The 23,721-nt window shown below is 36.6% G+C and overlaps 1 protein-coding gene across 8 annotated transcripts in view; it reads right to left on the reverse strand.

The window, feature by feature from the left end:
* Positions 1 to 11,336: 11,336 nt before the first annotated feature.
* The window catches only part of GRM8 (glutamate metabotropic receptor 8), a 357,440-nt gene continuing 345,055 nt past the window's right edge, over positions 11,337 to 23,721 (reverse strand). For 7 of the 8 annotated variants that reach the window (XM_063323315.1, XM_063323313.1, XM_063323318.1 and 4 more), the window contains 2 exons: positions 17,157 to 17,403; positions 11,337 to 11,902 (listed from right to left, as the gene is read on the reverse strand). In XM_063323315.1, coding sequence (XP_063179385.1) covers positions 11,853 to 11,902; positions 17,157 to 17,403 — 297 coding nt within the window. In that variant the 3' untranslated portion in view covers positions 11,337 to 11,852. Of the gene's footprint in view, positions 11,903 to 17,101; positions 17,404 to 23,721 lie in introns of all 8 variants that reach the window. The other variant, XM_063323314.1, reaches the window with a different exon arrangement.

Below are 23,721 nucleotides of genomic sequence, written 5' to 3' on the forward strand. Positions count from 1 at the left end.
ATAAAGGAAATTATGTTCAGCTCTAGATCAACTGTATGGTATTTAATTTGAGAAATTCTTTAGTCCTAGGTTCTCTCATCATTTCTGACCACAGGCAAGCTAAGCAGATAGCACTGTTACAGAATGCAGTTGATGTATGCTAATCACTTCTTTCCTGTTTTCTGTTAATTACACACTGGGGGAGCTTTTCAAACTGGGTGTGTCTCAGTTGCAGGCTAGTGGTTTAACCAGTAGTTTGGAGAATGACAGAATGTTTCCAAAAACAAATAAAATTCCAGATTATCCTCAAAAAGCGAATAAAAATTGACACATTACGGAAGTGCAGAATAATGACAAATGATCTGAGTGTCTCAATACTGCTACCATTATCTTTAAGGATGACTCGCCATTCAGTTGTGCTCCTCTAGATACGCTTTCTGTGAGCCTAAGCGTCTTCCTCAGATACCGCTAATTAAATACAGATTAATGTTCTTACAGAGCTTGCAAATTCTTAAAAAGTAATAATTAGAATATATTATCCTGCTACAGTATTCCACCCATGAGCGTGTTGGTCAAAAAGATAAATTACATTGTATTTAATTGGTATGAACAGTGCATGCTGCATTTGATGCACCTCTTAAACTTCTCCTCATAGATTGCATCTTGTAGAACAGATCACATGGAATTATGTTCTTTGGACAGCTTCTGAGCATGCGGATGGGGCCTTGTTGCCAGAAGCAGACATTCTGAAGTGCTGATGGAGACTTTCATATGGAAAGCAAGCTCCAGCTTCTGATATTCCTAAACTTATCCTTTGTTGTAGGTCTCTGAGGGCTCACTTGCACATGCTGATTTAACTTGATCCTTATGTACAGAGAAGTATCTCCCTGAAGTTTGTCAGCTTCATATGGATCCACGTCTGCCCATGTCCTGGGCTTCTGCTAGTATCAGTCAGTACTGCCACTAACTGTCATAAGCTAAAAGTTTGTAAATAAGGAATAGAACTATAGCAGTAGTAGAGATTATTTTATTGTGATTAAAATATTCATCAGATTCAGCAGTATTTTAACTAAAATATGGAAATTATCATGTATAAAATGCCAACAGCCAGCAATACTTTGTAGGACATTCTAATTACTTATTTTCACAGAATGTTGGATAATTTTTTTTATCTTAATACAGGAGACTTTCCTTTTTTTTTTTTTTTTTTTTTTTTTTTTTGTGCAGGAATAGTACCTCTGTAGACTCATTTATTTGCTCAGCAAAGATCTGGCTGACTGAATACTTTGATCTCTTTACATGTCAGCACATTGCTATTTGCATTTTATATCTGATTAGAACTAAACAGGGATACTTGGTATGTCACTCAACCTCCTTTTTTGTCTTTCTGTCTTTCTTTCTGAGAGTCTGACTCGGTTTACCCACAAGGTAATGTAAAATTTGCAATTCTGGCTGCACATTACATATCTGATTGGTAACAAATTCAGCTTTCAGTGGGAAACAGATATGAGTGAAGACATTATGGATCCTTGAAAATGACCTGATACCAGTCTCTTCAGTTCAGCTTCTCCAAGAAACCATGAGTTCATTTATTGTAAAATTAACTTCATAAATCCCCCCATGTAGTTGGTGGGGCTTTATCTATTGGAAATTTCACAATCTAACTGAAAGAAACAAATCCCACGATCTACCTGTTACTGTCACTGTATGGATAAACAGTAGCATCTACATCCTGAGTCAGGATGTGTTGCAAGTCCCGCGTTATGCAAATGTTTTTTTTGGATGAGTTGTGTTGCTTCCCCACACCAGAGAGCTGTGAGTGTCATTTGCATCATTAGCACAGCAGGCCTTTGTCCCTGGCAGCTGGCAGCTCAACCCCACCGTACCAGGCAGGAAAGCTGACATTACACTTCTGCTCTCCAGAAAAGGTCTTGCTTTGATCCCTGACTTCTTATCTGTGGGAAATTCACCCAGATGGGAAATAGTTCCAGTGATGTTTTCCTACCACAAAAAACATTCTGCTGCCATTAGTGCTGCTTAGGGAAAGCCTGGCCTTCAAGCGCCACCTCATCAAACGCAGGTCAGGAACTGTGACAGGTGCCTTGGTGCTAAGAGGTGTACAGTAGGATCCAGTGGTGGAAAACGCACAAGCGCCTGCCTGGGACAGTATACTTTTCTCAAATGGACACATAGGATTCATTAAAAAGAGGCTTTCTGCCTTGTTCTTGAAAGAAAGGCATGATGTGTTTTAAAGAGTATTATTAAAGGGGGATCATGAATATGGTTCTTTCAAGAAAAAAAAACCCTGAAAGAAGTCATAGTACTATACTTGAGACTTTAAGTGTGTGTAGTATTGTTCTGTAGAAGAACAACCAAAAGGCATGGTGTGATTATTTTTTTGTGACCTTATTACCTGTACTATATTATTTCCATTTTCTTGGCAAAGCAATATACATAAATATAAAATGCACTGAGTCAATCAGACTTTCTGAGAAAACAAATGGTTCCTTTCTTTCACCTGTAATATTTATGTTGTTGTTGCCAGTGCTGTTCTGGTTTTATATGTGGCCTGTTTCTTGAAGTAACAGTTCGTTTTTCTTAAGTCAAGAAATAGGTTCTGAATCATCATCATTTGAAATTATCTCTAGAACACACTTTCAGGCATCTGTCCTAAACTTTCTATGTTTTAGGCAATAATTTATAAAGCACCATCAGTCTGGCATTTGAAATAATCACATTTTTGTTATTTTATCTTGCAAATTGTGCACTTCATAGCTGTCATTCAGTGAAAAATACCCTGAATTTCATATAAAACTAATCTTCCTGTCATTCCTTGTTCAGTGTCACACAGGAGACGGTAGCAAAAGATGAAAACTCTCACAAGAAATGATAACCTCTGTATATCAAAATGATTGCAACTTGTTCTGCATTTTCAGATAAGTGTATGAACTATAGAAATGAAGAAGTAAACAGCATATTGTTTTTAGAAATGTCTATCACTTGTGATGAATAACTATGGGGAGCTGGGGCAGAATATAAGGATACAGTTATATTTACAACTTTGTATCCTCTCTAAATTACGCACACAGTAAGAACTGCACATCTGAGTCAAACGCAACAGGCGAGCAATACTGAGGCTTATTCTTTACAGTCTGCACTATACGTAAAGAGATACCTAAAGACATATTTAGATAAGTAGAAGTATGGATAGGTTTATCTTCAATGAAGATTTCATATTCTTGTAACAGGCAAGTGCCCAAAAGTTTGGCAGTTCAATATATCATATGCATCTTCAACATTCATTTTCACCTGTGCTCTCTCTCTATCTTTTTGAGATTTTATTAAAATTCTATAAAAAAAAAATAAAAAGAATGGGTAGCATTCAACGGCTAATCCAGCTGTTGAGATTTTGTAAGAAAACAATAAGCCACTGAAGCAGAATTCCATCAGCAACCTGTGGAAACTGCCTTTAAATATGATTCTTCAGTTCCTCAGAAGAAAACAATCAGTCCTCTCTCTAACCAGGAATGTTTTCTGGAGTTGTTTTACCTTCTTTCAGCACTTTTCTCCCTGTTGTTCCTCATATTTGACTGTTGTTGCCATGGATTTATTCCATTGATACATTTCCTTCCATGATACCAAAGGCAGTACTTGGATAAAAAGCTCTAAGGGGAGTACAAGAGAACTACTAGAAGCTGTACTGAAAAAGATGGTGATCAAGCATAAATCAAAACATATCTACTGGAAAGTTGATCAACACTCTAGCAAGACTAGGAAAAAAAAAATTGTAATTGAAATAAAAATAGTTTCTTTTCTGAAAGGTCATACTCATTTAATATTGACAGTCAATGCTCACAAAGACAGTAAAGACACTGCAGCTAACTTGGGAAGTAGAGCAGGCTCCCACAAACAGAGTATATGCTGTATCAGGTAAACAGGAAGTAAAAAAGGCTTTGAAACTAGCATTGCATATAGGAATTTTTTAATGACATCAATCTTGCAGAAAAACTTTGCAGAACAACGCTAAGCTTTGGCTTATCATTTGTTCAAAGAGCTGCCAAGGTACATTTGCATGAAACAGGAACTGATACTGGCAATGCAATTTATGTTTTGCTTCATTTGGGATCAGGATGAAGTTAGTGCATTGGCAGTGTTGTAGATATTAGATGACATCGTTGAACAAGACACTCTGTAATGCTTATATTGGCCATTGTGTGTGTTTCTAGGTATGTGTTTCTTCTAGCTCTGACCAATAAAGAAAAACTAACACCTTCTAACAGATAGTAATTAAAGCTATCAGACATATTCACTTGGAAGAATTTTGGTTATGATAACTTAAAGGAATTTGGAAAACTTAATAATGATTCTATTTAAAAAAATTGTCAGGAAATGAACTACAAATTAGGGTTGTGTTAAACTTGTTTCAGTAATAGTCTTACAAAGATTTTCAAAGTTTGTCTCTAAAAGGTCACTGTAGAATCCTTTGTACATCTCATGAATGTTGATAAGTTGTTCACCAGCCAACTTGTTCTCATTGCACAGGTGTAACAGATTATTTCCACTAAATATATTTTGCAGTTCTCATGATTTTACTGGGAAATTTAAGCAAAGCAAGAAACCAAAAGAGGACAACGAAACTTCCATATATTCAGAAGTGTAGGATGCAGCCCACAGATAAGTTCTATCCTTCTTGTATTTGCTGTATCCCACCAATCACAACCATTCACTTCCCCAGGAAACACAATAGGGATTAGTGACACATATACTTCGCTACAGAAATTTCAGGAGAAAGTCAGAAAGAAATGGCTTCTTGCTAAGAAAAAGACCATTTCACAATTACATTGCAGGAGGTAATTACCCACAGCAAATAAAATATGCATGTGAAATATGAAATGGTATTTTCTGGATGCAAACAATTGCAGTACCAAAAGTGCTAAAGGTGCCGTTAGATTAGATACAACCAAAACTGGGAAAAGTAATGCTTACCTCTTCTGTCCTTGATCTTCACCCTTTAAAATTTAACTGGAATATGTAGATCCATATGTAATTTCTTAATCATACCAGATGGCACATAAGCTATTTGAAAGCATAGTGATAAACTATGGTTTTATTTAATGGATGATGTCATTGTGAAATATGCTGGATCATTCATGTACTTTTTCAAACCAAAGCATTACAAAAGAATGTTGTGAGACATTTTCTCTTTATCCATCCACCATTTTTTTTAACATTCTGCCTTTAAATAAATGCATAAATGACGAAGTCATCTTCCAATACAATACATTTACAAACTGGATCTGTTAGGAATGCTTTCCTTCATTTCTTCCCTTGGTTAGTAATAAAAATTATCTATTCATTGGGAGAGAGCTAGTACTATTAGTTAAACACCATGCTGTGGAAACTGTTATTTAGACATTTCTTGGAAAAGGGATTTTTGACAAAATGACCCATTACTCTTTCTATAGAACTGTTAAAGTATTTTCTATAAATCCTATTTAATTTCTCTTTCATTGACCTGATACTCAGAGTCATTCAGGTCTCATTGTGTCTATCCTGTAGTCACAAAACAACATTAGGACTTGTTCCTGATCTCAGTAAAACAAAGTTGTGTGTCCTGGTGGAGTTGCTTCAGTGTACTCACACATAAACAACCAGTAATAGCAATTTTAAAACTGTAGTCTGCTTCTTCATGATCGGAAATAAAACCTAGGTTTGTACAATAATGATTTCTTATAATTTTAGATGAAAAAAATGTTACTGTGCCTACACAAAAATTTAATTATTAAACTTCAAGATATCAGCTACTGAAATACTGTGAAATCTGAGTGGACTGAAAGTACTTGGGACAATCCTCTTGTTTAACAAAACTTGGATAATCACATTTTCAGGCACTCTCACACTAATGTGCATGTGCCACAGCATGCACGCTTTCATTAAATACTTCACTCACTGTGCGTTTGCCATACATCTTTCGGTCTTGCCACTGGAACATCATTCATAACAATGGTAGTTTCTTCTGGATGAAAATTTGACTGGAATGTATTTTGACATTTGACATGCCCATCTGATTTGTAAGTCATTGAATGGTTTCAGGTTACAGTCTGGACTAGAAATAAGTAGAATCATCCAGTCCCTCTGGGTGGTTCTAAGTAAATCAGGCTACTAAAAGACTCATGTGAACTTCACTTGACTTTGGATCAAATCTTTACCATACAGTGTATCTTTGGAGTTTGTGGAAGAGTATGGTTGACAGGAGAGAGTAAATCTTGCTAAAACTAGTCTGCACTAGATTTATATGCTGGGACAGCTTCTCTGTTGGAAGACAGGGCCATTGACAGAGGATATCATCCTATCACCTGTCTGCAAGCTAGAGGCACCAAGCCAGGCTTTGATCTGTATGCATTTTAATTTTTCCACAATGAACTGCTCACATTTGTGAAGTGAGGCAATGAAAGTTTGCAGAAGTAAGATTGCAGGTCACTTCAAGACTTTCACCCAGTCCTTATTTATAAACTGAAAGCTCCAAGATCTAGATCTTTTTGGGAATCGAGTTGGTTAACTTCAATCAGTCCTAAAGAGCGTTATCTGTCATAGTCTGTATTCCTCTAATGATTTCACAATTTGGTTCTTTTTGCTGCAACAATCATTTGTTTTAGATCAGGTTAAAATAATCCTCTGTAGTGAGTAATTTATACACCAGAGTTGCTTGTATGATAAAGAATTATAGGGTCATAGAATCATTTCGTTTGGAAAAGACCTTTAAGGTCACCAAATGCACTACCTAATTTGCAATATGATGATTTGGAGTATTGGATCATTCACAAAGTTTACTTGCTTTTAGCATATATTTTCTAGTGAGATGAGGCATCATTTTTGCCACAGCAGATCATCAAGTTGCAAAACTACCATCACAGAACCATAGAATCATTTAGGTTTGAAAAGACCTTTAAGATCATCAAGTCCAATAGAAAACCTAGCACTGACAAGTCCACCATGTCCCTAAGGATCACTTCCCTGGGCAGCCTATTCCAATGTATCAAAACCCTTTCAATTAAGAAATTTTTCCTAATATCCAATCTAAACCTCCTCTGGTGCAACTTGGGGCCATTTTCTTTTGTCCTATCACTTTTTGCCAGGGAGAAGAGACTGACCTCCACCTTGAGGGAGGGACCTCCTTTCAGGAGCGATAAGGTCTCCCCTCAGCCTCCTTTTCTCCAGACTAAACAGCAGCAGTTCCTTCAGCCACTCCTCATAAAACTTGTGTCATAAACTCCCTTTTTTCCCCTGAGTTCCAGACAAAGCTTTCTGTTCAGATGGGCTGGTCTTCTTCCCTGCCTGCTCATCTTTTGGTACATAGGGACAGCCTGTTCCTGCATTGAAAGGATTTCCTTCTTGAAGAATGTCCAGCCTCCCAAGGGACTCTGTCAACCAGGCTGCTAAACAGACCAAAGTCTGCCCTCCAGAAGTCCAAGGTGGCAGTTCTGCTGACCCCCCTCCTTACTTCTTCAGGAATTGAAACTCTATCATTTAATGATCGCTATGCCCACAACGGCCCCCAACCACCACACCACCCACAAATCCTTCTCTGTTCACAAACAACAGGTCCAGTGGGGCACCTTACCTAGTTAGCTCACCCACCATCTGTGTTAGGAAGTTCTCTTCGACACACTCCAGGAACCTCACTCTTCTCTGCTGTATTGTATTCCAGCAGACATCTGGTAAGTTGAAGTCCCCCATGAGGCTAGCATTTGTGGGACTTCTCCGAGCTGCTTATAGAATATTTCAAAGCATCCTAAAAGTTATAATTATCAATTAAAATACAGTTACAAATTGATATATAAGTAATGTAGCTTTCAGTGACAGGCATTTATTCAAAGATAATATTTTTAAAAAGATATAGTTTATTTTAACGATAAATCATCTGATGTCTGATCTCAGAATCTTTGAATTTAAAGGTAAGACCTTCATTAACTTGAACGGTGTTTACATTAGGGCCATAGGCCCTCAAAATATAGTTTGAAGGGAAGAGAGTGAAAAGGTATGTGAAAATGGATACTGAACATTTATATTTTTGTATGGTTTTTTCATATAATTTTCCCTTGAATTTTTCTAATTGTATTATTCAGAACTAGAACATACAGTATTATGATCATTGGCCAAATCTCAGTTTTTAAATTGTTACTGCCTTTTGATTACATTGGCCTCAGGAATTTATTTTGACTGTAAGCTTTTCATTTTAACTTATGTAAATAGTTCTAGTTTTCCGTTTACGTTCTTTTGCATATAAAGTAGCACAATATATGCCAAGTTTCAACCTGCAGAATTTTTGTATTAGATAATATCATTCTTAATGGAAATGTTGATAACAGTTTAACTATAGCTTCATGAATGTCAATGCTATCAGATAAAGAGCAGAACAAGGTAGAAACAGAGGTTGCTAAAAAAACCCAAACAACCAACCAAACGACAACCAAAAAAATCCCACCCACACACCTTAAAAAAAACCCAAACAGCGAGTTTCATGTATAGAAAGATTAAGCAATGGCTATTTCATAGAGAGAGAAGGAAAATGCAGCAGCTGTATGAGCATTCAAAGACACAATAACAGACTCTGTGGTGATTTTTCTTATTGCTGACTGGATTCCCCCAATCTTCTAATAAAAAATGGACTTTGTAATATAACAAGTAAAGAACAGTGGAAGCAATTTTTCTGAAGTTCCTCCTTTTTTATACTCATGTTGCAAAATTATAGCAATTTTTCCTTCAACTGTATTATACAATTCCCTGGTTCTTTCTTTATAATAATCCTTTTTTTTTTAGGAGGTTATCTTTTACTTTAATTGAAGACAAAGCCACATTAAGCTGAAAAAAAGAGACCACCCAATCTAATTAGAATCAATCACTGAAAAATATTTAATTTCTTCATCTGAACTGTTTGTGTTCAACAATGATGCTGCAAAAGGTATATCAGTCTTGGTTAGAGGCTGTAGACTGCAGTCTCTTAATAATCCCCAAGTAGGGCTCAGGTGGGGTCACAAAATTTAGGTCACTTAACCTAGAAGTTAGGACTTGTAGAGATAATGCACAATCTATTGGACAAATGGGACTTAAAGTCACCTGAAGTCACAGTCTTGGAAGCAGAACTCACAAATCAAGCTGCTAGAAAAAATCTTTAGAACTGCTACTGTCTGTACAGCTGAAGAGAACAAAGTCGACATTTCATTCAGAAATAAAATGCGTTGTTCTTCCATAGCTCTAGAGGGATACAACAGAAGAATGTGGTTTTGATCACAGTTACAGGAGACAGATATGCATCATTCTATGCAAATACATAAAGTGCACATAACTACTCTATAGAAGTGAAACCTGGAGACCACTGCTGTTCTATTGTCTTTTGATAACATACAATTCATGCTGTAATTCATACTGTGTGCTTATTTATCTGATGAGTTACATTAATAGAAGTGAGACTCACAGGCTTAATATACTTCATGTTTCAGACAGAATGACACAGAAAATGCACAGAATATTTTGCATTCAATTTTCACCCTACTGTTCAACCAAAAAATGTGTATATTGGTCTTGGTAAATCTGTTCAGAGTAACATTTTCTTTAGACTACACTGAAAGTGGAAGATATTCATATATCATACACTACTCTTCATGTGTATATAAAATGTGTTTACGTGTATATGAAATGTGTTTTAAAGTCAATTTCTATGTTCCGCTTTTTCAAATGCATGTTGTTATGCTTGTGTTATTATGTATAGATATTACAGAAAAAATATTTGAAACTTTTTTTGTTGTGGATTGAAAACTAAACTTTTCAAAGGTTTTTTGAAAAGAAACTGTGCCAAAACATTGGTTTTTAGATAAAAAAGACTCTCTTTCTGTCTTATGGAATTCATCCTAGAATGAAAGTCTGTCCTGGTGAAACACGGATCTAATCATTCCATTCTCCCAAAAGCTTCAATTTAATGAGATATTAGCTCACAAAACAGAACTAAAACTAGTTTTATGATTATTTTTTTTAACATCTCATCGCATTAGCTGCAATACTCATATGCCTAAAATTAACCATATATTAGTTTATAGTTTTGGGATTGATGTGCTTGTGGCATGGTCAACAAAGGAATTTTCATAAAATATATATCACACACACTAAACATACAATACCCCACCATACCAAGGCAATCATTGGTTAATAATTCAGGCACTTAAATGCTGTGGAAAACTAACTATGTTTTGTCAGATATTTTGAAAATGGAAATCGACTGTCATGTTGTTTGTTGACTGTGTCGGAGTTCAAATGTTGACATTGTAATAGAAAGAGATTCAGTTTCAGATACTTCAACTTTCATTCATGTATTTAGGCCCCACCACAGCTTCCCTAAGATGTGTTACAAAAATACAGCTCCTTTGAGGAAAAAAGCACAAGGAGCCATCCAGGCTAATTCAGGAGAAATAACATTTAATTACCAAACGATTGTGAAGACCCGTTGACTTGATGAAAGGCAAACAGAGTATGGAGTGAAACAGTCTTAAAGAATATCACAGGTAAGTAATGCTTGCTGTCTTTTTTTCAACTTCTTTGGAGGGGTTTATTAACATGATAGTTATCTATATGGATTTCTCTTTATCTTTGCACAATCATTTCTAGTGTATGCACAATCATTTGACATGGGAGTTAGAAAATGTGAAGACTGTAGATGGACAACTGTTTCTTTGATTTTTAAGTTTTAATAAGGCAATATTACATATATCCACTAGGTTACTGCTTTCCAAATTCTCTATTGATTTCTCACCTGTTATTTCAAAGTCACCTTTATTGAGATAAGCATCTGCTACATTTCCCTGTCAGAGACAGGATACTAGGCTGAATAGACTTTCAGGTTAATCCAGTCTAGCTGTCATAAAGTCTTACAAACTGTAAGTTCCAGAAATGAAAAGGATCAAAATTATTAGTGGAAGTTCAAAAATATAATACAATCATACAAAATAATTACTATCAGGACTCCTTCACTTTACAAACATATAAAATGCACTTACTTTGAAGGGTGAGAAGGGGGGGAAATCCTTCCATTAGAAAAAATAGTCACAAAGCTTTGAACAAATAAATTCACACACTGCAGAGTACACACACACACATACATGCATGAGGGCATGCACGTACATACACGCACACATGCACGCATACACACATACAGACACACACACGTGCTTAGAGTTTACACTGCATTCTTCTGATGCCATGATTATTATTTTATTTGTACACCCACCTTTACTGCACATTCTAAACAAACAATAGACAACAGTGTAAGGACTTTTTCTCCTTAAAACTGCAACAAAACAAGTCTCAACATTTGCAAAACATTCCTTTATTATTAGAAATAAATTATTTTGTATAAAAATTAGCATGCGTTGACCATTGCATTTATTTTAGCATAACCCAGGACTTAATTCAGTCAGCCATCACAAGAAACAAACTCATCTTCTTTTACAAGTTGAACAATGTAGGACAGGAAAGGAAATTGTCACAATCACAAAAAAGTACTTACAAATATAACATCAGACATGATTTATTTCAACAGCATTTTTTTCACAAGCTAACATTTGTTTTCCTTTTGTGATTTGCTTCATTTTGTGAGTGAACAGTTCAGAAGCTTGACACTCTGTCTCTATGTTATAACACTGGACTTTTCCTTCCCCTGTCTCTTTTTGCCTTTTGCCTCTTGTTTAATCCTTGTCCTTTAGGAGACTGACTATTGGTTTGAATGTAGTCTACTGATATTTCCAAGACTGAATTCTGGTGGTGGTAAAGTCTCTATTTGCAAGATCTCATCCTGCAGGTCTTCCAGTGAATTTCATCCCTGCTCAATTTGCCTGATTGCTGTAACTGACATAAGTTGTCTTGGTAGAGGAGGCTGTAAATAAAACAAAACAAAACAAAACAAAATAAAACAACAAAAAAAAACAAAGTTCAGGTTTTTTAGAATCAATAGAGGAGAAAAAAAAACCCAAAACATATTTAGCATTTGAACTCAGACAATGTCCAACTATATTTCCAAATAACATGGCCCATATTCATGGAATAAAGTAAGAAAGTTTAAGCATGTATATAAGCGATGAGAGAGTTGAATCTCAAGTTCTGTGTTCTAGATGGTATCTTATTTTGTTTATGACTTGGGGAAGCAGAGGTCAATAGAGAGGAACAATGCTGTGTGGTTTTAGCATACTCATAGCAGAATTTCAATATGTTATTATTCTGGTATTATTTTGTCTGATTTCTGTATATACGTTTTTTAAAATGTAGAGCTTGGATTTTTCTCATCTTTTTACTGGTTGAAGACAACTTCGCAGCTTGTTATGGGGGGTTATCCACATAGAAGGAGGCTTATGCTCCTTGAAAGGAGAAAAGACTAACATGGGAAACATCTCTCAAAGTTAGAGAAACCGAGTAGCTAGTGCCTACAGCACATATTCTCTGGAGAGCCTTCAGACACAAAGCATCTGCATGTAAGTGAGCCAGCAGAAGTGTTTATGAGAGCGTAGGCTGTATTTTAGAGCTGCCATGCTTTTATGATCTCCTTATGTTGATGGTCAGCTGATCACTTCTTCCTGATAGCCCTTATTGAGAATGAGGCAATATGTTGAGAAAGTTAAACACCTTTGCTATTGTAAAAGTGAACAACTGTGAACCTTATGTGTCAGCTTCTAACCCTTATATCTTTGCTGTAAAAAATATGGCCAAGTCTCCACTGCTGTGTTAATGTAGAGGAGAGAAGAGGGAAATGGTGACATCAGGTCTCACAAGCAGCTCCCTAATTTTAAACCAGTTGGGTACATGGCAAATCAGACTGCTGGGGGACTGTTCTCTTTTATGTCTCTATAATAAGGCCTATGTCACACTGCATAAAGAGGAATTTGGCTTCCCAAATATGTTTTATATTCCGTCTGCTACAGACATGTTCCGCTTATGATAGTGAAGACTGCAGCTGGCAGGATAAAAATAATTTGATGGCGCAAAAATTGTCTAGTCTATAGATTCAAAGATCTTAATTCTATTCCCATACCTTCTTTCCTTCCTTCCTTCCTTCCTTCCTTCCTTCCTTCCTTCCTTCCTTCCTTCCTTCCTTCCTTCCTTCCTTCCTTCCTTCCTTCCTTCCTTCCTTCCTTCCGTTTCTTTTTTCTATATAGAATCTGGTGGGAACGGCTGAGATAGGTAGATAGAAAAAGGATTCTTCATGCTAACTCCTAAATCCAACCCAACAATAATGATTTTGGAAGAACAGACTACAGAAACCAAGAAATGGCAGTTTCTCTCTCCTGCACCAAAAATTAAATAAAATCAAAGGTCACTAAAATTGCTGCAAAATAATACTAGGTAGTATAAATAACTAAATTTGCTGCTTGGTTTTTCTTCATGTTTTCTTTGGATTTCTGAACAATTTGATTCTCATATTGCATTTGCCAATTTGTAATACACACAACAGAACCAGACCATTGTAATTCACAAATCACTAGTTTTTTGTTCCCTAGGAATGTATATATAAGAATTAATAATCAGAAGGTAGGTGCAAAATGTAATATTTCTTACTTCCACTTGCACAGGTAGCTCCAGTAGTTTGTTGAAGAGCTAACTCATGAAAGGATTGCTTTTGGCACATTAAGCAAGTCTTTAACATAATCGATCACAGCATTCAAGCACCAACATGAAATAGCTTTATTTGCATGTATTGGGACACTTGAAGCAAATATAGCCTCATTTACATCGTTCAGATCTTTCAGATGGGATGTACTGCTCCCATCTGAACTCTCCCATGCTCCCACAGCTGGATTTCTGAGAGGATTCTATTTTTCCTTTGGCCCGTTAAGTTCCTTCTGAAAATAATGCAGGACTGCTGAAATGGCACCAAGTTCCTTAGAGCATAAAAGGATTTTGTTCCCAGCTAAGAAATAACAAATAAATGCACATCTGCAAACTCTGCACACTTGGGAACAAAAGGACGGAAGGAGCAAAGCTTATTTTTTTTTTCCCTTGCCCTGAAAATAGGCTCAGATACGTGATCAGGTTAAGCCAGTTTACCACATTACCCTGTATCAGCTGAGTTCTGTAACTTTTCATGTGTATGTTTTTAGCCCACAGCAATGTAACATAATCGGATTTATCACAACTCAGTAAGCTGAATTATGTGAGGACATTTGCAAGGAGCTCAAAATACAAAAATATGGAGTTACTGCACCTCAGCCGATTTAGAGTAACTCAATTTGCTGTAACTTTGTTGTATATCTGAGACTCAAATAGTTTTCACAATTATTCTGAGATTGATCAAGAAACAAAAATTATCCTATTGAGTTCTGAGTGTTGTTACTTCAAAAAATGATAGCACAGGAAGTCAGTGTAGGTAGTAGTTCAAATGTATTAAATCTAATCTCATCTCAAAACAATATTTCTTTACTTGATAAATATTGCAAGTGTCTTTATAGTTCACTGCAATAAGCCTGCGGTTCCTGTTTGGGGATCTGAAAGCTTCAGCAGCTGGTGTCCTGCTCTTTAAGACTGTTAGCATTTCATAGTAATAACATGAACGACATTTGGCAGGCATAGATGGCCAGAAAAAGTAACAGACTTGGCTGAAAATTTTTTTCTGGGAATGAACACTCTTTTCTAGCTCCAGTAACTACATTGCTGTTCAAATGATACAAAAAGAAAAAAAAAATAAAAGAGGCTCTAATGCAATTTAGAATGATTATTGTGATCTGACCTGTATGCATTTGAAGTACTTACATTGTTATGCCTTCTGTAACTGTATCTGGATTTTTTTTTTTACCCTGTTCCCCAGATACAATTTATTTTCCACTGAATATGAATGCACCTCCATAAAAAAAAACATGACTGTATTAATGTGGGAGACAACACGGAATAAAGTCTGTTACATGGAACAGGACAAACCAGGCAGAGCAGAGTTGTCCCTGGATGGAAACAAAATTAATTACCTGACCATCTCATCTTACTTCTTACCTAATTATGAGCATCGTTATCACTACCAGTATTTGTGCTTGGGAAATGGTGGAAAAAGTACACTCTTCTGGTATACCAGGAATAGCCTAATTTACTTCTGATCAGCTTCATACACCGTCACTGAAAAGGAAGATCTATCTCACATGGACTCAGCTCAAGAAGAAATTTTGCAGTCTTGAGAGGCTGTTTCTATTGACCTAATGAAAAATGCTTATGTGGCATTGTGCACTGATAATTCACAGGAACCTCCAAAAGTTTTGACAATAACTGTTTGGGCAGAAAAGTGGGAAGCTGATCAAATCCAAATGGCACAGAATGATTTGGGGGAAGAGGGAAACCCGTCTTGAGGCCAAGAGCTCAATTACACAGGGACAGGTCTTTGGAGTGCAAATGACTTGACTTGGAATTTTTGCCTATGAAGCACTGTGATGCCTGGATCAAAGCCTAGTCAGGATATATTCCTAGTGAGCTCAGAATTATATAGATGTGCTACTGTTAAAATCATGTTTAGAGCCCAGTAAATAAGCATTACCCTGCATACATCACACTACTGGAGAAGCAGACTTGCTTCCAGTAGCAGCTGTTTTCATGAATTATGCATAATCATAGTTTAAGGAATACCAGACACAGCATTTCTTAATTAGGTACGGTATATAAACATCAGATACACAAGACTTTCTTATTAACACTCTTTCTCACCCTACTTTCTCACCCTTTGACATTTCCTCACAAGTTTATAATTTTGCAAACTCAGTAAAATCCACCTTTCCCTTCTGAATTTTCTTTTGGTGACTTCTGAAGACTTGAGAAATTATTGAGTTCTTCATATTTCCGTGATATTATTTGATCCACAAGGAATTTTGTTTCCTTTCTCCTTTTGTTCTTTGCTATGTATCGTAATATGAAGCTGTATAAACCCATAGCTCAGTCTAGCAGACCTACACATTTTGAAGGGTCATGGGTTTTTCAAGTGAATTGGTTTGCACTCAGTATCCTCCATGCATGAGCAACTATAGTATGGTAAACTTACGGACTTTTATGTAGTTTTAAGGTAGTAAACTCTGATTGAATTCAGTGGGGGTTGCATTTTTCTGAATTATAATATTTTCTGCAAACTTAGTACTGACTTGTTTGAATGTGCTCAAGCAAAAAAATACTATTCAATCTCCTGTCAACATCATCAAAAAGTAATAAAAATTTTGAAAAAACCTCATTTGCTGTAAAATTACTCAAAAAATTGTCTTTAACTGCAACAGCTGCTGTCCATCCCATGTGACCTCTGACTCCTCAATAGAAATCAATTCTCCATTACTACTAAGCTCTGGGTATAAAGTTACTTGATCTACTCGCATTTGATTATTACTATTGTGAAGTCCAGTTTATAGGACTGTATGTCATGTGGTGGAACGGAAGATATAACCTCTGTTTTCTTCTGTACCAGAGCCATTTAGAAATGTAGGAAGATTCAAGAACTTTTTTGACATGGGAAAGAACTTTTTCACATTACTAACTCATGACATATCACAACATGTAATGATTAAGCCGTATATGAATTATCACGATTTTGTTCCAAGATGAGTAAGACCACAATGAAAATTTGGATGGGAAGTGTTATTCTGGGAAGCATTAGTACTCATGAGTTGTGATAAATTAACAAGTCATCAAATATTAAGTTAAGGTGGAAAGGTAAAAAGCATTATTTTCACTTCCATATTGAACTGCAAAATAAAAACAATGTTAACTGTTTTCATTATATTTTTTTTCAACAGCTTTTGAGTTTTGAATATACAATGATGATGACCATAAATACACCTCATGAACTGTCAGGACATACCATGACTGGTACAGCAATGGACAACACATCAAATTAGCACTATCTAAAACATTTTAAAAAGATGTGGCTTTCCAAAATCTGCCTGTGTTTTTTTTTTGTTTGTTTTACATTTACTAGCCTCCTGTGAAAAACAATTTTTTGAAACAACTCTAGGAATTCCTGCATTCAGCAGCACATGAATTCTGACACATGTCTGTATTCATGCAGAACAAGCAACAAAAAGAATAAAGTTTATTATTAAAAGAAAGTGCATTCTTGTGAACATACGTCTATTATGAAGTGCTGCCACTCGTGACCATGGGAAAGTCTACAGATGACTTACTGTTGGTTTCAAGACTTTCACAGAGTTCAGTTTTGACCTCTCCATTTGGTCTGTCATTTCCTTTTTGGGTCAGTTTGCTTTGCATTGTGGCAGCTGTCACTACAGCCTTGAAGCTCCGCTTCCGTTTTTGAACATTCTGCTCTGGATGAAAAATGATAATATAAACCTTGGGCATGTAGAGCATGCCCAGAGACACAGAAGCACTTAAACTCATGGAGACAGTAAGTGTTGTTGTCTGGATGTACATCTGTAGAAGGAAAGAAACAACAACATAAAAATCATTGTTATATCCATTTAATATAAGAAGGAAAATAAAGTAATTAGATTAAAAATACTAGGTAGAAAGGGAACCAATAACACTCTTCCTTTTCTGTAGATACATCAGAAGGACCCTTGACTGTGGTTGCCTTTAATTATAGTCAAGTATGGCTGTTTCATGTTGTTTTTTTAACCTTAAGAATAGGTGATAGAAAGAACATAATATTTATTAAACTTCATTCTCATAAAAGTAATCAGGATGCTGTAGCAACAGTACTTTCAGAAAATAAACAAATATGTCTGCACAGGAAAAGAGGAATGACAAAAGGGTTAGCCTTGTATCATCTACTTCAATATACAGAAGCTTCTATAACAGTACTCCATATGGTGATTCAGTAGTGTGTGGTATGGTTCAACCAGCAGCAGGCATAATGCCGAATCTAATGAAATCTTTGATATACTCTTTGAGTTTCAAGTTTAGAGAGAAATAAATCAGCTTTTCTGTAGTGAAGCCTGAATACCTTTCCACGTTACTGTTGAATTCTAGTCACAATGCTCTGTTGGCACACAATAAATATATTAATATGTCACAGTCCTAACTAAGAAATCAGAAAACTGGGAACCAGGAAATCAGATCCCAAAGGACCTCAGTCCCCTATAGGTACGAAGGAAAGATCTGACTTTTCTGAGTGAGTCTGTCTATTATTTGTTACCACCTACAAAAGAAAAGCAGCTCTGGTCTTCCATCGTCCTATAAAAGAAAATGACAATGATGACTCCATAAGAACAGCAGAGATAAGTTTCTGTTTGGAGAAGTATTCAGATAGTATGGTAGAAATAGTATGTTAGAAATGTTCTCTCAACATTTAATTTTTCTTAGGAAATTATATTTTATTAGATATTTTATGAGACAACAATTTTACTTTACAATTCTGTGTGGTTTGTTAAACTGGGTAGGAAATCTGTCAGGAATCATGTTGTTATACTGAAAAAGATACTGAAGTAAAACCTGTTCATTGCCTTGGCAGAGGATTCACTGACACCGTTGTCAGGCATGATTTTAAGCGCTAGCCAATGCTATCACACAAACCTGCAGATAAGGTAATAAGTCTGTCTGCAATGTCAGCTTCAGCTCATCTGTTTTTATTAAGTGCCCTTGGGTAACTTGTCCCTTGGCAGAAAAGCAGTGATATAATAAACTGGTGTGCAGCCACTACTACAGTTGAACATTTTTTAATGTCTTTCAGCTTACAAAGTTTTTCCATTAGATACTTTCTCCTCAGAGATCTCAAATAAACTGTGCTCTCACTTAAAGCCATGTTAGGTGAGAAATGTGACAAACGTATTTTCAAAGCGTGGACTGTTACTCTGAACCACCCCGCAAAGTATCTGTATAATTGTACAGAAAACTGCCAGATATTACCATGAAATGAGGGATAGCCCAACCTACTCTTTAAGAAAAGATTGACAATCCTTCAAAACTTGTAAGAAGTCGAACCTTCTTTCAGGGACAGCACCAGACAGAAAAGCTTGTCTTCTTATTGTGCTGAGGGAAGTTATAGGAGCAACATCTTCCTTCATTTCAATAACACATCAAGACAATACATCAGCAAATACAGACAATGCAGTCTTCTCTCACACCAGTGAAATAATTCCGTTCCTTTCAATCTCCAAAACGACACTAGCGTGCCTGAAAGCAGAGCTTGACCTACATTTTGCATGATCACTTCTAGTGATAACCTCACACAGTTACATTAATAAGCAGTTGATTTCAGACTTCTGTGGAAGGACCTCTGTGCAGATGCTCATTCACATGCAAACAGCACCAACGACACATCCATTTCTCTCTAAACGATATTGGTTGATCTCCAATTAAAGTGGTACAGTAGTGGCTTTTAGGGTTACGTGTTGCATTAAGTGATGTCCAAAAGCAAAAGTATTTTGGTTCCTAAAGATGCGTGAATTTCCTAGTGGGATTTGCAAAACTGAAATCAATGCAAATATTACCTTTAACATACTGAAGTGCATACAAAAACTCCATCAAATATTAAAAATCCTTTTTGAAGCCTTACCACTTTTTAAAATCCAACTCATGGCACTTAAGTGGCTAGCTGACCCTCACCCACAGAATCAGTAGCAATGCCTGGCATTTAAATATATATTTTTTAAGTCCTTATTCAGGTACCCAAGCTGCAGGTCTCATCTTTCTCTCATGGCTCGGTATAACAGTTAGGTGATAAAAGAGGATAAAGAGCCTCTGGATGTTATAGCGTAAAATACATACATTTAGGCAATAGTACTAGTCATATTAGCAAGAAATAGGTGCATGATGGTCCATCTCAATGACCTTTTTTGTGATAAAAAGTCTCACAGTCCCAAGCTCTTACAAATACTAAAGAGAAAATACATCTGCCTGAAGGTTTACATTCAAGTAAGCTTCATAAGCAAATCAACTCTAAATATGATCATTCTGCTTCACTGAAATAATAAGAACCCATCAATTCCAATACACTTAGTGCAGGTATTTTGCATGAGCTGTATCGTTACATCTAATGTATGAAATGACCAGCAAAACAGCCTATTAAAAAAAAAACAACACCAAACAAAAAAAAACCCTAAACAAATCACAGATTGTTTCATGTTGCAGATTACAGTTCATATGCAGTGGGATTTATTTCTAATGACTGCTGTGTTTTTGAACCAGCCATTATTGAAACATTAAAACTAAAATGAGTTGGGAATTTTCTGATAGAACAGTTTTGAAATAGCGAATATAGTCATTAGAGAGCTTTGGCCTCAGGGATCCGTTTTGCATGGGTCACCCTTACTACTTACTCTTTAATGAAGCTAATGAGAAAGAAGGGCTTCAAGAAGCTTGTCAGACCTTGAGAGGAAGACTTTGAACATATACTTACATGTACACATTGTGTGTGGTGCATACATGAGTCTGACTCCATATGCTAATGCGTTTGCATACTCAGCTGGAGACTAGTTGTAAATGACAGCCTGGATCTAATTTCTTTTCCTATTAGAATCATAGAACCATCGAATAGTTTGAGTTGGCAGGCACCTTTAAAGGTGCAATGAGCAGGGACATCTTCAACTAGATCGGGTTGTTCAGAGCCCTGTCCAATGTTTCCAGCGATGGGGCATCTACCACCTCTCTCTGAGCAACCTGTGCCAGTGTTTCACCACCCTCATCATAAAAAATTTCTTCCTCATATCTAGTCTGAATCTAGCCTCTTTTAGTTTAAAACCATTACCCCTTGTTCTATAGCAACAGGCCCTATTTCTTTTTAAATGGTCGTTTGCAGGCTGAGAGTCTGTTTATAGGACAGGAACACCTCCTGCAAATGATCTTTCCCAGCTTTGGAATCGCCCTTCTCGCAGCCTGCTGAAGCACAAGTCGAGAAAACAAGATGCCACACGCTTGGTTTGACTTTTGGCTGACTCTTATCTTGTTTTATCCCTGACAAAAGGACAATGATGTTTTATGGCTGTGCATTCTGGGTACTTTTATTATTCTGGGAACATAACTACCTGTAACTTTTACAGAATTAGCTGCTCTAAAAATCAAGGAGCAACAAAAGTAGTTCAGTTTAATAAGATATGAGGTCTGAATAATTTTTCATGTGTCTCTCAGTGGTAGCTCACTCTAAGTTAGAGGAGAATAAAGGTCCCTTTCTCACGATGATTCATGGTTACACAGAAATGAATTTCAGCACTCTTCACACTGAAATTCCTTCTGAACTACAAACTTTTTGTCCAATAAAGCCTTTCACAGATGTAACAAAGACTGCTATATCTATTCTCCTTGTTCTTTACAGTCACAAGATATAAGACAGAAAACTAAAATCGTGGTAGCACAAGAAAAAAAAAATCACAACTTTGTACTATGGGAAAAACTTGAGGCCTAAATACCTTCCTGTCTCTATCCCCCACCCCAACCTCACACCAGAATTGATACAGGAGTTCTTCTCTACTGTTTTCCACCTCCACAATTGACAAAGGATCCCTCACAACAAATTGTTCCATGTAGATTTCTAGACCCTGTTTACCCACTCAAACACATGATCTGTCTATCTCACAAACAAGCTGGACGCTTTCCTCGTTGGAAGAGTCCTACAAGCTTGGTAATATAGCCTCTGACTGCCTCAGCAGCTAAAATAGATAACGTCTGTGTGGATATTTGGGGATTTTCTATCTTCTACTATTGATTCTAGGACTATGTAACTCCTTCTTTCTACTTTGAAACTTAAATTGTGACATAATAAATACTGGGGCACCCAGAAAGGATATTTTAGAAAAAAACACGGATACTCTGATGGCTTCTTCAATTTGGAAGTGCTTGAAATTGAATTGCCTCCTTGGTAACCTGAAAAAATGTCTATGCATCAAAGCAGGTGCGTGCACCAAAGTGTCCCAGTGCAGGTAGCTGGATGACTACCTCTCAGCTAGGCTTCACTGCTTAGAATTGAAATATCCCCCAAGTTCCAGGTAGTGTCCCATTGGTTTGGTGCTTGCAGAGGCAATGTCATGCATGCAGCATGCCTTGACTTCAACAAAAAGCAAACACTTCTATTAGAAAAAAAAAGAGTGGTAATGTTTCAACTTTTGTCCAGATTGCTTCCTTGGTTTGAGTTCTCCCCTACTTTCACACATAAGATTATATTCAGGCTCTCTTTAGAATTGCTGGTTTTCTCATGCTATTTATTTTTCTTTTCTACTCAGTTTTAATTGGCCAAATAGAGGGTACCTCCCACCCAGCGTTATCCCTGTGGTATTAAAACCTTGTCCCTGGTTTTAATAGTATATCCTGGATAGGTGGGAGATATGGCTATTGTGACTTCTTGAGAGAATCGAAACTAAGTTTTCCACTTCGTTGTAAGTACTCTAAATGCTAGTTGTTGTAACAGAGAAGCTGAACAAGTCCTGCAGTTAGTGAAGTGCTACACCGCAGAGGGAAGGCTTGGTACATCTCAAGGTATTGGGGGGCCTAGTGTAGATCCAACTCAGCTACTTGCACTCCAACGGGACGCGAATGTTTAAAAAGACACAGCTGGTCTAATATCTCATATTGGCTAATTCTATACAATTTGCCCCTTAAAAGTGCCTTTCTCCTCGGGCTAAGGAAACAGCCACAATATCAAACACAGGAGCCTGAACCATCCTGCTGAGAGAGATATACCCAGATAGTCACTCTTGAACGTGTCCCACACTGCCAGTAACAGAGCAGAAGATTGAATTATGATTTATTTTTTCCCTTATCCTTGTTACCAAGTATTTTATGTCTCTTATGTGAATCTTCTCAGGTCCTTCAGCCAGTTTCATTTTTTAAGGCCAGAACTGCAGCAAGCTTTGTTTCCCACGAGGTTTTTTTTCCTCTCATTCCCTCCCAGCACTCTTGCCTTCACTCCCACCCATTGGAAGCCTTTCCCATATCATTTATAGCCAAAAGATAAATGATACATCATAAAATAAAGATACATGACATCTATGCACAGGTATCCCACAGATTAGGAAAGACAGCAAAATGGTCCCTCTCTCTTTGTGGTGGAAAGAGCTCAAGTTTTTTTAGTCTCAGAAAAACTCTGAAAGCATTCATAGCCATTCTTCCTCTGCTGCAGAATCTAGAAGGCTGAGAAAAAGACAGTCCCTTTTTTCTTTTGAAGTCATGCACATGCCATAACACTACAATTGCTTTTGCGTGTGTTGCTGCTTGCTAAAGAGTTGACTGGATGACAACACGTGTGTTTCACAGTTGTGTTCACAAATCAGAAAGAAACACCATGCAATGGATTCCACACCAAAAATCAACATGGAAAAGGCTGGCTGCAGGCAAATCTATTTGAAACCAGGACCTGTGGGAGGAGAATTCATCTTTTCTTGAAGAAAAACACTACAGGTACAAGTCAGTCATTGTTTTGCTCATTTAACATTATTTGCCAGGTATAAGATAAACTTCATGGAATGAGTCTATTTCAAATGTTTGTTCAGTTAGAAAACATGGGAAACTACTTAACAGATATTTTTTAACCTTTTCAAAACATTCCCTACCAAACTACCAATTAAAATGAAGCTTTGAGAGAAAAAGTCAAAGCCATCTCACAAACATGAAAGTACAACATTCATTAGGTTATTATCTCAAGTAGTAAACGTAGGCTGTAATTCTGTACATTGCAGGGAAAACTGAGAAAACAAAACCTCTATTTTTATATGTACATTGCAGTTGCTTTCAGAAACTTGAAGAGAAAGGAAAGATCTAATAACTGATTTCAAATTAAATGTGTGCCAGCTTTAAAAAGTA

Source organism: Chroicocephalus ridibundus, chromosome 1 (genome assembly GCF_963924245.1).
Source record: "Chroicocephalus ridibundus chromosome 1, bChrRid1.1, whole genome shotgun sequence".
Lineage (NCBI taxonomy): Eukaryota > Metazoa > Chordata > Aves > Charadriiformes > Laridae > Chroicocephalus > Chroicocephalus ridibundus.